This window comes from Strigops habroptila, chromosome 5 (genome assembly GCF_004027225.2).
Source record: "Strigops habroptila isolate Jane chromosome 5, bStrHab1.2.pri, whole genome shotgun sequence".
NCBI classification, from domain to species: domain Eukaryota; kingdom Metazoa; phylum Chordata; class Aves; order Psittaciformes; family Psittacidae; genus Strigops; species Strigops habroptila.
Window position 1 is genome coordinate 58080514 of NC_044281.2, and position 12903 is coordinate 58093416.

Sequence of the window (12903 nt, forward strand, 5' to 3'; positions counted from 1 at the left end):
TGAACTTGTTTATAAATGGTTGGACTGTATGGTTATGTTCTTTCAAAAAGCAGAACAGAAGGGGGACAGGAGGTTGCTCACGGAAGTCTAAGGGCTTTCAACAAAAAATAATCTTATCTTTGGTTGAATGTAGTGGATCTCTTCAAAGGTCATTTTGAAATTGCCAGAAACTAGCTGTAAACTGAACTCTAAGATACTTGTGTTGGGATTCAGTTAACACTGAAGTTAACACCACCCAAAAGCTAGCTAACTAGTGTAAGATGACTAATCCAAGCCTGTTCCATAATCCATGGAATAAGAACCTTGGGAAAGTAATTGATCCTTCTTGTTTTGGAGACCATAAATACATGATCATTGTGGTGGTGTAGACATAGGCTAGATGCTTATCTTTTAGCAAGCCGAATCTGTCTCCCATGTTCTAAGACTTTAAATAGTGCCAGGTTGTTGAAGGATTTATTATTGATTTGCTAAAATATGTTCTTACAGAAGTGTGTTCCTAGATGATGTGTGGAAGGGAACAAGGCAAGATCCTTTCTTGCAGTAAATTTCTGTCTATTCTTGCATTTATGCCATTGCTTATCATGGAATAAATTCTTTGAAAAGCCCACTTCTTCACATCCGTTGACCAGCAGCTTAGCATGACCCCTGTTTCTGAAAGCTTGCTACATCTCTAGGCTGGAAATGTAAGGAAATAAGGAAGAGCAAGGAGGAGCTAGTACATTGCTGACAACACGCATGAACAGAACAGTGAGTATGGATGCCAGTGGCAGTGTGGGTTGCTCCTAGCTGGTGAAGGTAGGAGTGCTCTTGCTGAGCAGAGAAGGAAGATGAAACAAGGTTAAAAGGGACTGTTTGGGATTAGAAACTCCACGTTAAGTCTGTTCAACTTCATCTCTAATTAGCACCTGAGTTTTGATGGTAACCTGCCATCTCAGGTTTCAGAGGTAGTCATCTACTCTAAAGAGAGGAACAAGCGGAGGCTGTGGCTACTTGGTCTGCTCAACTCTTGCAGCTGCACACAGAGATTTCAGATGGAAAACACATTCACAACAGTGGACTTAATTTTTTTGCTTTCTGAGTTTAATTCAATTCCCTAATGTTGTTTTAATATTGTTTTTTTGTATCACAAGAGCCATTACTTCAGCTTCTAGCAACATTTTTACTCTCTTTCAAAATAATTATGCCTTAAATCATTACAAGTCTTTCCAAATCAGTAGCCTTGTATAACTGCCTCCTTTTGACAGTGTGCTCTAATATGGATTGGAATCTTAATAGCAGCATGAAAGCACATCAGTATTGATGTGTAGCATATGGTCTGGGTTTTCTTTATTGGCAGCCTTTCAGCATGAGTAGAGGGTTTTGTTTGCTTTGGCTTTGTTTTTTAAATTAATGGCATGTCTGACAGCCAACAGGGGAGCAAATTTCTGCTGTATTTCTAGTTTACCAGGAGTAGTTACCTTCACACTTGGGTCTAACACACCCAATACAATGAGCTTAGAAAAATATTCTCATGTATATTATGTCCCTTCCAACCCAAACCATTCTACGATTATGTGTTTTTATGCATGTGTGTGCGCATGCACTGGTATCTGTGTATGTATATATGCAGATACACATACATCTCTTCTGCTGTCCCACACTTCACAGCATTTAAGATACCTATTTTGCTTTTAGAATTCTCGGTGGAATTTCCGTAGCCTGCCTCATTAACCTCATCTCTCTCCCTTTGCTTGGCTTCCTGACTGTGTGCACTATCTTTACACTTTGGTGAAAAAGCCTTCTCCTCTGTAGCTCCTACCATCTGTTCCAATTTTGATGTACATCTGCCAGGCCCCTTCATTTCCTCACTCTTTTCAAAGCTGATTTCCAAACATACCTATGTTCTGTGCCTTACCTGTGCACATTTAACTTCTCTCTTTCCATTTGCTCTTAAGCTTGTGAAAATTTCTCTTGTATGCATACTGAGTATTATTGACCAAGAAGAAATATTTTCTTTGAGGGACAATAAACTGTGGCAGTAACTAGAATACATGGTTGGGGTATATATCTTGTTGCTAATTCCTTATTTTGAAATGTATAGAAATCTCTCCCATGTGACTGTTTTATAATAGAACCGCATTTTAAAGACAAAGTGAAGTTAAAAAGCTGAATAGATGCAGATGACTCTTTCATTCCTGGGATTTTCCTAATAATTTTCGTAGAACTCATTCCAGTGAGTTTGGGAACACTCATCTGCATCACTATTCTGGTTTAATATTATTTATCTTCTTAAACAGCTGACCAATTGACTTTCAATCTGCTTTCATAATGGAGCACTTGTGAGCTGGAATATTTCTCAGCAATATGAAGACAGTTTCTTTAATATGGAAGATATTTTGCATTTACCATATGATGTCAGGCATACAGGCATTATATTAAAAGCACATAAACTAAAAGTTTTCTTTGGCTCAAATTGTTTCTTGCAGTGTTTGCAGCATAAGGCTTTTCACCCCAATGAGCCATTGCCACCAATTGAAGAGCACATTTTAGAGATGCTGGAGATGCCCAGTGTGGTAAAAGAAAGGTGTCAGGGTCCTCTTGAAAAAATAAAAGCACTTTTCCCCCTAAAGGAGGTTGGCAAGAAAAAAGAAAAGATGACTGCTCAAGACATCTTCAAAGACAGGTAAGTTGGAGATGTGTTACAGATTTTTTTAAAACTTTTTTTTACACTTCAAATTGTTTTTGCTGGATGAAGCAGTCTCAGGGTCTTTGGAACATAAAATGAATGAACTACACACTATAAAAATACTAATGGGTGGAGAATATTGTGGTACCACAGTATGTCTGGGGTATTTTGTGATAAACGGTGGTCTTCCTATTTTTGGGCAAGACACACTAGGAACCATTCTGTAGCTTCCTCATATCTGTATTTATTGTCACAGAATCACAGAATCCCTCAGGTTGGAAGGGACCTCAGGAGCTTGCTTTCTCAATCTGCTGTCAAAGCAGGGTCATCTGTGGTCTAAGTATGTAACTCAGGGCTTCATCGAGTCTGGATGGAGACTGCACATCCTCTCTGGGCAACCTGTCGCATTGCTTACTCTCTTCTGGTCAAATAGTTTGTCCTACTGGTAGTTACAAAATAGTTCAAATAAGAATAACAGAGGGTCTAATTTAGCTTTGAATGAATGCTGCAGAGCTTTAAATTAGCTTTAAAGATGAGTCTTCCTTCTCAGCATGCTCAATTTAGGTTGTTCTGCAGCTTTCATTTTTGAATACCAAATCAAAAGAAAAGCAGCTTCATTATTATCTGCTTTGCAGTAAATGTGGATGTCTTGAAAAATCAAACTGCTACAGACACTTTCTGGAACATCTATTGTCTGAACAGTTTTTAAGATAATATTTTTTTTGTTATTACAAAAAATATATATACTTTGTTTACTTTATTTGTGCTGCAGCTATGAAGAATAAATGTTTAATTGCTACTGCATTGGTACTGTCACTCCAGCCAAATCAATTTGCTCAAATAAAATCTGTGTCTTAGAGCTTAGTTTATTGAATGTCTGTAATATGACCAGTGGGTGCCCTGAGATCATAGAATGGCTTGGGTTGGAAAGGACCTTAAGACCATCTACTTCCAACCCCCTTGCCGTGGGCAGGGACACCTTCCACTAGACCAGGTTGCTCAAGGCTCTGTCCAACCTGGCTTCGAACACAGACAGGGATGGAGCATTCACACCTTCCTTGGGCAACCTATTCCAGTGCCTCACCACTGTTGGAGAGTTCTTAGTTAGCTCCTTCTCTCTCCCTTTTGTCATTTTTTAGCTTAGTCCTTTCAGTGCTAGGAACAATGTCTTTGAGCCATTTTGAGGCCTTGATTATCTGAGCTGTCATATATCCTTTATTTGGGGATGGCTAGAGCCTCCTCAGCATGTTGTCTTTGGGAAGACATCACACAGGACTTCTCACATTAATTCTGTGGAACAATGACTGCATTTCTGTATACAAACTGGGAAGCACCTTTCTTTTTATTTTGTTCATTGCTATGTGTGCCTGTCTTGCCTTGGTGTGTCCTTGAATTCATACTGATTGAATTCTCCTGTCCATGCTCTGTGCCCCACCTTCTCTGTGTGTGTGTGTATACATACATAGATTTATATGTGTACTTTAAAAAGGTGATAGAACCAGTTAAAAAAAACCCAGACAAGCCCAAAACAAAACCAAGGAAAGCAAAACTGGATTCAAACAAGCTAGAGAGAGAACTTAAGCAAAAAATTATTGGTAGTTGCTTAAAAACATATCATCCCAAAGGCATCAATTTGACAAGCAAGAAGGAAAGCTATCTTGTTTAAAAACTCGTTTCCTTTAGAAGGGTGATGAAAGGAGCTATAAAAATAATTAAGATAGAAATTCTTGTAGGGCATTAAAATTGTTTTAAAAAAATCTGTAAGGGAAGCAAAAGGGTACAAACTCAATTATGCAAAGAAGAATGAATGGTAATAGAGTTTTAAAAATTGCAGAATAAATTATATTGCTGTAGTAATGAATGGGAACAGTAGTATTGTCATTGCTTCAACAGAAACATTAACTGTATGGTTTTCTGTCTTTGGGGAAAAGCTGAGTGATACAATCTTTTGATGAAGAAGATTTAAATATGCACTGTAGAGATACATCACTCTGCAACAATGACTAAGAAAAATGTCTAACAACAAATAACATTGAACTTATTAAAACTATCAGATCTAAATAGTGTGCACTAAAATGTTTTGGAAAAGTTGGCTAGAAACTTTCTCCACTTAATTTTTAAGGTCTGGTGGGATTAAGGCAGCATAAATGTAGGCATGCTATCTTAACACAGTTTTTAATATTCAGTATTCATTTGTTTCACTTTTGCTAAGCTTTGTATAGTTTTAAAAAATCCAGTAAAATAGAAAGCATTTTACTTTTTCCTTCTTAGGTTGGTTTTGGAGAGGCTATTACCTCATCCAACTTTGCATATGTGAGAGGCTTCTATATAAATGTAGAAGTGGGTGTTTTAAATTAATCTTGTATTTCATTAATTTTTCTCAAACAGTATTTGCACGTTTTACAGTTTAAAAATACTACTAATCAGTGCATTGCCAGTAAGAGATTCTAAATGTCAGGTTCTTGGCTGATATAAATGGGCGTGGATTCATTAGTTTCTGCTGTACTGAGCTGATTAATGACAGCTGTGGATTTGGTCCTAGGCAGTTAAATGCAGCATCAGCATTTGTGTTCTCCTTCTTCCTCCAATTCCCAAGCGTTTTGAATCAGTAAAAATAATGCAGGAGGAAAAAGATTTCAAGACATTACAATTGATTGCAAAACACCTTTGGAGAAAAGTATTCTAAAAGATAATTTTCATTGTTCTTTGCACCTTTCATCAAAGCACATCAATATACAAGGATTTTGGTTCAAGTAGAAGTTGTAAACTCACTGGTGTTAAAAAAGTATCAGTTTATCTCCATTTTACAGACTGGCATATTTGCTGTCCAGAACAATTAAGCAACTTTTTCAAGGTCAGCCAGAAAGTCAGCAGAGTTGAGGATGAAGCAAGGTATCCTATTCTTGTCCTGAGGCATAGCTGAAGTCCTCATTTCTCCTAGAGTGATAAGTAAGGTTATGTTGGATGACAGGAATTGCTGAGGAGAAGGGATTTCATTTCGATACTGACAAAATTAAGTATAGGACAGAGAAGACTGCTGAAACAAAGTGGGATAGACACTGATTGTAAAGTAGGGGAGAGGTGTGCTATGGAAAATAAAAAGGAAGACTGTACAAGTGCCTTCTAATAGTTGATTGTGTAATGTGCAATGCAGGTTTTAAAATCGGTTTTAACCTTGTAGAATGCAAAGTGTCATCTAGTCTAGGAGCTCTGGCTTTGTCCCTGTAGTCTTTTCACTGTAGTAGTAGAATTTTTGAGAAAAACTTCTTACATTGTTTTGGGATTCCTTGAACACGAATACTGCCATTCAGATTGCTGAGTAGCTTTCAGTCATTCTTATACTGAAGTCGATTCTTCTGTGTCAGTAGCCTGTCACATTAAGTGACATAGAACACAGCATCTGATTTTTTTACCCTTTTGTGATTACCTGATTTTCTTCTGTTGCCAAGATGTGCTGTAAAGTTTGGCATGTTAGATGTTACAGTTAAATTCCTAGTTTGAATGTACACCTTGGTATGTGTTACCTGTAAGGACAAAGCAACAAAGTAGCTTAAATTCAATATTAGCTTTTTTAAAACAACAGTCTTTTGAAAGCATTTTGAGATTAGCTTAAAATGTGCTAAGAGAATTCTTATGTACTTAATTGGGGTTTGTCTAGCAGGTTTTGACTGCTGTAAATGGAATCTTATAAAGCTCTTGTGTGCTGGTGGAGAGTATGGGTCATTAGACTCAAAAGCCACTAGTGAACAGTTTTGTGGCAGCTATCAGTTCCAGGAACTAGCAGGTAATTTTTGAAGAGTAAATCAATTTTTACTTAAATGTTAAGTTTTCATTGCTATTTCTATTTACAACAAATGTGGTGAGAATACCAAATGTAATATACTGTAATGTATGTAATATATTACTACGTGTAATATACTGTAAATCAGTAAAATAATCTGTAAATTATCAAGGTTAGTGCAGTATACAGGTTCAAAATAAAGTGACTGGAGATAGTCTATATTTAGAAAAGTGGAAAAGATGTGTATAAGTAGATTCACTCCTGAAATAAGCATGGATAGTCTTGTACCTTCAACAAGCAGTGCCTTTGCTTTATGTTAAGATAAAGTTTGGTCTGTGGTTTTACTGCCTGCTTTGTGCAGCCTGTGAGGAAAAATGAAGACTGGTTTAGCATTGATTTAGGAATAGTAATATAATGAAGTTTTGTCCAGTGTTCAGTGTATCTTTCATTAATTTACTGACTCCCTACTTAGTAGGCAGGACAGTTTACTTCAAGTGTTTGTATTAATTTTTATCCTTCTCATTTGCAGCAGTGAAGATGGACCCAACCCTAAGAAACCAAAAATTGAAGATGAGGAAGGTAGCTTTAGCATCATGAAACTTGCTGAAGGAAATGTCACCTCTGTAAGTATGTTTTTACAAATCTCTTTCTTAAAAGAGGAGGTTTAGTTTCTCTATTATAGTGAATATATAGAATTCCTGATAAAAGGAGGATTTCTGGCTGAAATATGACTGAAATACTATCTACTTGTAGATTTGAGACTCCACTAGAGATTCTCTGCCCTTAGGTCTATTTTAGCACAAGTTCCCATCAGTCTTTGATATTTTTTGACAAAATTCTCCTCCAGTGTCTAGAACTCTGAAGGGCAAGCCTGAGGATCTGAAGAAAACAGAATCTCAGAATTGGGGTTCAATAGTTGAATTTTGTTCTTGCTCTCTTTCATGTAATCTGCGGCATAGGAGTTGCCTCTGTGTACTGAATCAAAGATATTGCTGTGATTTTCAAGACTGTTCTCTGCTGCAACCAGGACAGGGTTCTAAATCACAAATTTGGCTTCATCTTGCTGCTAGGTCTAACTTAATTCCAGATGTTGTGCACATGGGTAGATGAAGCCTGTATCATAACCGTGCACCTTCCTTTACTTGATTCTTTGTATTACAGGGGAAAAAGTGATTTAATATTGAGATAACTTCCCTTGTTTTCAAATGTGCTATCTTTTAAGGTTGGTTTTTAAAACGCATGATTCAGATTTTTAAAAAGATTTAAAATCTAAAAATATTTAAATACTCAGTATTCCTAATATAAATTTCTGATATTTCCTGAAAAGTGTCATTTCCAGATTTAAATGAAACACTGAGAGACCAAGCAAGATTATTGAAAGATCTACAAATTATTTTGACAGCCAAGCATAAAAATTTCTATTGTACTCAGGAGAACTTTCATTCCTGAAAGAAAATTTTAAGCAATGTAATTTTTTTCTGTAAAGCTGCTGCATCCATTTTCCAGTAAGTGTTTATATTTGACCTGGTTTTAGTTTTTTTGAAAGGCTTCTGCACTCTTATGCCCATTTAGAGCTTCAACTTTAAGATGTCAGACTGGGCCAGAAATGATAGATGAATTGAGTGCAAGCTTTTAATTTTGAGCTTCCCATTGGAGTGGCAAACCAGTGATTCTGTACCCACATGCCTGGGAGCTTCCGTTCCTCATTAAGCACCTCTCAAGATTAGGGAGAGGTCTGTGCTACAGAAAGTCTCAAAACTGAACTAGCAGGTAACCTGAATTACTGTGCTTCTGACCTCTAAACCCCAGAGAACACAGTCGACTTATAACAGTACAGCATAGTAAGTGTAAGTTCATCTTGCTCGTGTCATAACTAACCTTTGCTGGGAGTACTGTGCATTAACACACATTGTAAGACTTGCATTCTATGAGTCTGCACACAGAAAAGTGTAGAGCTTCTGTTTCCGTATTAAAACAAACAGAAATATAAAGATCCTTGTTGCCTCGTTAGAAGAAAGAGATGGATATTGGCTGATGATTGTGTCATTTTCGGACCTTTTGTAGGTTGGCAGTGTTAATCCAGCAGAAGATTTCCGAATTCTGGTGAGGCAGAAAAATGCTGACTTCAAAGACGGTAAATGACTTCTATCTATCTTAATTATATTTAGTAGCATCTTCAGGGTTCAGTAAATGCAGGCTATTTGTCTAAACATAAATTTCTAGTACTATGTGAGATGCTTTGAGGTTTTCTGGTTAGCTTCTAGTGCTACTCACCAAAGAAAGGTGTCACTCAATTTCCATGTCAATACTTGCCTTCTGCATTTGAAAGTCTTGGATACCCATGTTTGTGTAAGATGGCATTAAACAGCTATATTGAGGCATGTGAGCAACTCCTCAGGTGTTTCTAACAGATCCCTTGGTACTGACTGGGTATCAGCTTCTCATCTAGCTTCACAGAATCTTTCTGGCTTGAATTGGAAGGCTGTTGGCTGTGCACAGTGTGAGAAACCTGTCTTCTGCTGTCTACTTATTCTGTTCAATGAAGAAATAAGAATCTCATACCTGGGATTTAAATCTTTAGATGCAAAGATCATTTTTTACTGCCTGTTGTGAGCAAAAGAACGCATGGGTGCATTTAGGGTGTAATAAGCAGGTAGTACATGGCTCTTAAAGATGAGAGGGGACTCTGTGTGCGCTGAATTGACTCTGAGTGCCAGGTTGGACAGGGCCTTGGGCAACGTGGTCTAGTGGGAGGTTTCCGTACCCATGTCAGGGGGGTTGGAACTAGATGGTCTTAAGGTCCTTCCCAACCCTAACCATTCTATGATTCTATGTATCTATTCTCAGCATGCAGTAAGACAGGGTTTTGAAGCAGAGGCAAGGAAGAATACAAAGCATAGGTCAGCTACTGTCTTGTGTGCCCTAAATCTGAAAATGCAACAGAATTATCATTTGTTTGTATGGAATAGCTATACAGAGCTATATCATCTGAAGATATCTTAAAAAGAATGCACAAGATGGATGGGGTCCTTTTTTCTTTTAAAGGGTGATTTGAAGGTTGTGGCAAGGTAAATCTCATCTACCAAATAGCCGCTAATGTAGCATTTCTTTTCAAATAAAAAGATTTGTGGAGGTGCTGGAGTGAGATGCTAGCTATTTCAACAAGGCTTTTGGTCCTTCTAGATATAGCTTGCGGGAGCATGTTGAGTAGTATATTGATTTGCAGTACAGTCTCTTAAAGCCCACATAGCTATTTTTCTCCAGAATTTTCAGACCTATAAGCCAGTTAACCAGCTCTTTACATACAATGTGTATTGAACCCAGAAGAAATTGCTTATTGAAAAATTAGTTGGAATTGTGTTCTCAAATGCAGTAAAGATGCAGTGAAAAAAATATTGTAAAATATATTAGAATACAGAAACTGTGAAACAGTTAATACTTTGTTATGGTAATTAATTTTATCATGTAGGAAAGCTTGAAGGCAGAAACAAGTAAAGTGATTACCCTTAAAGATGGTTTAACTAAAGAGTGCTTAAATACGTCCACTTGATATCTGTGCTGGAGATAACTGCAGTACATGTTTGGATGGCTTCTGAAATTTTCAGCAATCTGCTTTTATTTTATGAGTGATCTGCTCTGTGATTATAAGGTGTAGTTAGACAGAATGTAGTGCAGTCACCCATTTAAAGGAGAGATAGAGCCACTATAAATAAAAACATGTTCTGCATATTATCTTTTTCTTTTGCATAATCCTTTTTCTGCTTTAGAGCCTTTTAGGTAGCTTGATACATAAAACATTACAGGCTTGTTTTTAATGGCTTGTTGAATTGCATTCTGGTTATGTAAATAGTAAAATCCGCCTTAAAACTATTTGGTGGTTCTATGGGGGGTTTTTTTAGTATAATTTTATGTCACATTTATGATGAAGCTTTTTTCTCTCTGCTAAACATGTGAAATGTCAAATGTCTTTGCAGGAAAGGATAATCTGTGGCATTCAAATAACTTGTTGAGAAAAAAAAGTTACATTTTACATGTCACAATGCAGACAGGAGAACTACTAGATTGCATCCTGTTTTTCTTTTTTCTTGTATAAAAAGAGCATCCAGTGTAGCCTTCCAAACTGAATAGAGCTTACATTCTCAGTTTAAAACAAAATAACAAGAGTCTCTCCACACAGAGGAGAAAGACCTTTCAACTGTTTGGTTGGAGGTGGGTTATTTTTAGTAGATAGAGAAGTTGTAGCAATAGGGAGAGTTGTGCTTCAGATACCAACAGTATAGTGGCTTCTTAATTAAGCTGCAGGTTAATGGCACATGTCATCTTCAGTCCACAGCAAGACTCCCTCCAAAATTATGAAGTTATCAAGACCAAAGTATAGCAAGGGGATTTTTAATTTTTTTACTGGTTTGTCAGAAGTCCTGATGGTATATTTATCACCAAAATGAGTACCAGTGCATCTCATGTAGTAGCCTCACTGGGATTTGATGATCAGGGTTTGGGCCATTCACAGGAGAAGCCTTAAGTGCAAGTTAGTCAGCCTGGGCCTGATGCTGAATCCCACAGGAGAAATGGTGTATTTGCTGTTAGTGAGAACTGGGTCACTGATGTGTAAATACATATTTTTAGAAAATCAGAGAGTTTCAAATTGGTGAAGATCTTAGGGTTAGATTTTCTGAGACCGGTAGCTCAGTTCCTGAAACAGCCATCAACTTTGGTTTTAATCAACATCTGTGTAGTTTATTGCAGGAGGGGACCCACTTACAGCTTACATTATGAGTTGTATGTGATGGTGTCAGCTTACTGGTTAATCTTGATTGGTCATGTAACTAGGATTGTGTTTTCTCTCCAGGTATCTTTATTTTCTTATTTGCATTAATGGCCAGATAGATGTCATTTTATGCAGGTCTTATTTTGAGCAGGTTACAAGTGCACAGTCATCACAAAGAGGTGTTTTCTGATATCAGCTGCTGACATTTTTGTCAATGAATACAAATAAAATAGGTTAGTTTGCCTGAGTGGAATCTAATTGTTACTCCCAGGGGCGTACAATGCGGTTCTTCATTGCTGTGGCTGCAAAGACGGTTCTCAAATGCAGTGAGTATTCGCCATCTTTGTCATGCCAAATGACACTCAGTTCATCGTGTTGGCCTATTTACAGGTTTCCATCCATGTCTGCATTTCTGGAGAGCAGAAGATGTCTGATGTGTGTTGTATTTTCATAGGCTCCTGTAGAAGATAGGATGTCTTAACGGGAAGTAAAAAAGATATTGACACATGTATAGTTTTTTCTTTTGTTTATAAATTTTGTGAGTTTAGAGGCCAGATTTCATTGCACCTTACAGGACTTCTATCTGAGAACATGATGTTTGAAGTCCTGTAGTTGAAAGACTTTTTTTTTTATTGTACTGATTGTCAATGAATAGAGAAATCTGCAATGACAACTGTACAGTTATGGACATAAATGTCTAGAGACAAATTGCACCCGGTTCTCATTCATAGCAAGTTTGTTAATATTTTTGTTCCTAGGCATTTCTAGAAAAATAAAGTTAAGAGTCAGTAATTGCACATTTCAGCAAATACTCTGTTATGCCTGAGGTGTCACACTTTTGCCATGGCATGTAGATAGCTTCTTAAGTAAAATGTAAAACATTGGATTTGCACTGGATGCTTTGTATGCTTGAAAGAATTGTGTCATAAAAGAATTGTATATAAGAGATTGCAGTGGGAATTTATGAGTTGTAATAAGGATGATAATTCATCGATTTTTCTGTAGAAAAGTGTATAGCTAACTACCCTTCTAGACCTAAGATAGTTCTGGGTTTTTTCTAAAAAAGTATTTAGTTTCAGGTTTTGTTGGCATATGTGTTTGCAGTTTGTCTGCATTTCTATTTTATTGGATGTTTTTGTGTATTTTGGAGACTCTTCATACTCTGCTGCTAGGTAGGCCAAATGCAATGACTGGTTTGATGAAAATGATTCAGTCATTAGAAGAATATTTGCAAACCAAATATTCGAGTACATAAAATGACTTTGAAGTTTTCTGTACGTCTGCTTCACAGAGAAGACGAAGCCAGATTTGTCTTTGAAGGGCATAGCGATCGGGTGAGATGCAAAGCTCTGAGTTGCAACAAACAGAATTTGAATTAGATGTTTGGGGGGGCGTGGAAATCACAGGTAAGGTAGTCAAACACAGAAAGAGGGGCCCAGAGAACTTAGAGACTCTCCATCTTCAGAGCTACTCGGAACTCAAGTCTGTGGAGCACTGACCCACCTGATTCACAAAGACCCTGGTTTCAGCAGGGATTTGGACCATATGTCCTATGAATGTCCAGCCTAAATCATTCTGATCCATACCAACAGGCCATTTAGAAAGAGCATTTCAAAACTGAACAGTACCTCATAGGGCATTGGAGTAGTTCAGCAGCTCTTGATGTTAACATTCTTATTTCTTGTCTTA

At 37.2% G+C, this 12903-nt stretch overlaps 1 protein-coding gene across 4 annotated transcripts in view; it reads left to right on the forward strand.

The window, feature by feature from the left end:
* XRCC5 (X-ray repair cross complementing 5) overlaps positions 1–12903 on the forward strand; it is a 65603-nt gene that overhangs the window by 38357 nt on the left and 14343 nt on the right. For 3 of the 4 annotated variants that reach the window (XM_030486412.1, XM_030486410.1, XM_030486413.1), the window contains exons 14-16: positions 2466–2662; positions 6976–7069; positions 8511–8580. In XM_030486412.1, the coding sequence (XP_030342272.1) occupies positions 2466–2662; positions 6976–7069; positions 8511–8580 (361 nt within the window). The remainder of the gene's footprint in view (positions 1–2465; positions 2663–6975; positions 7070–8510; positions 8581–12903) is intronic. The other variant, XM_030486411.1, reaches the window with a different exon arrangement.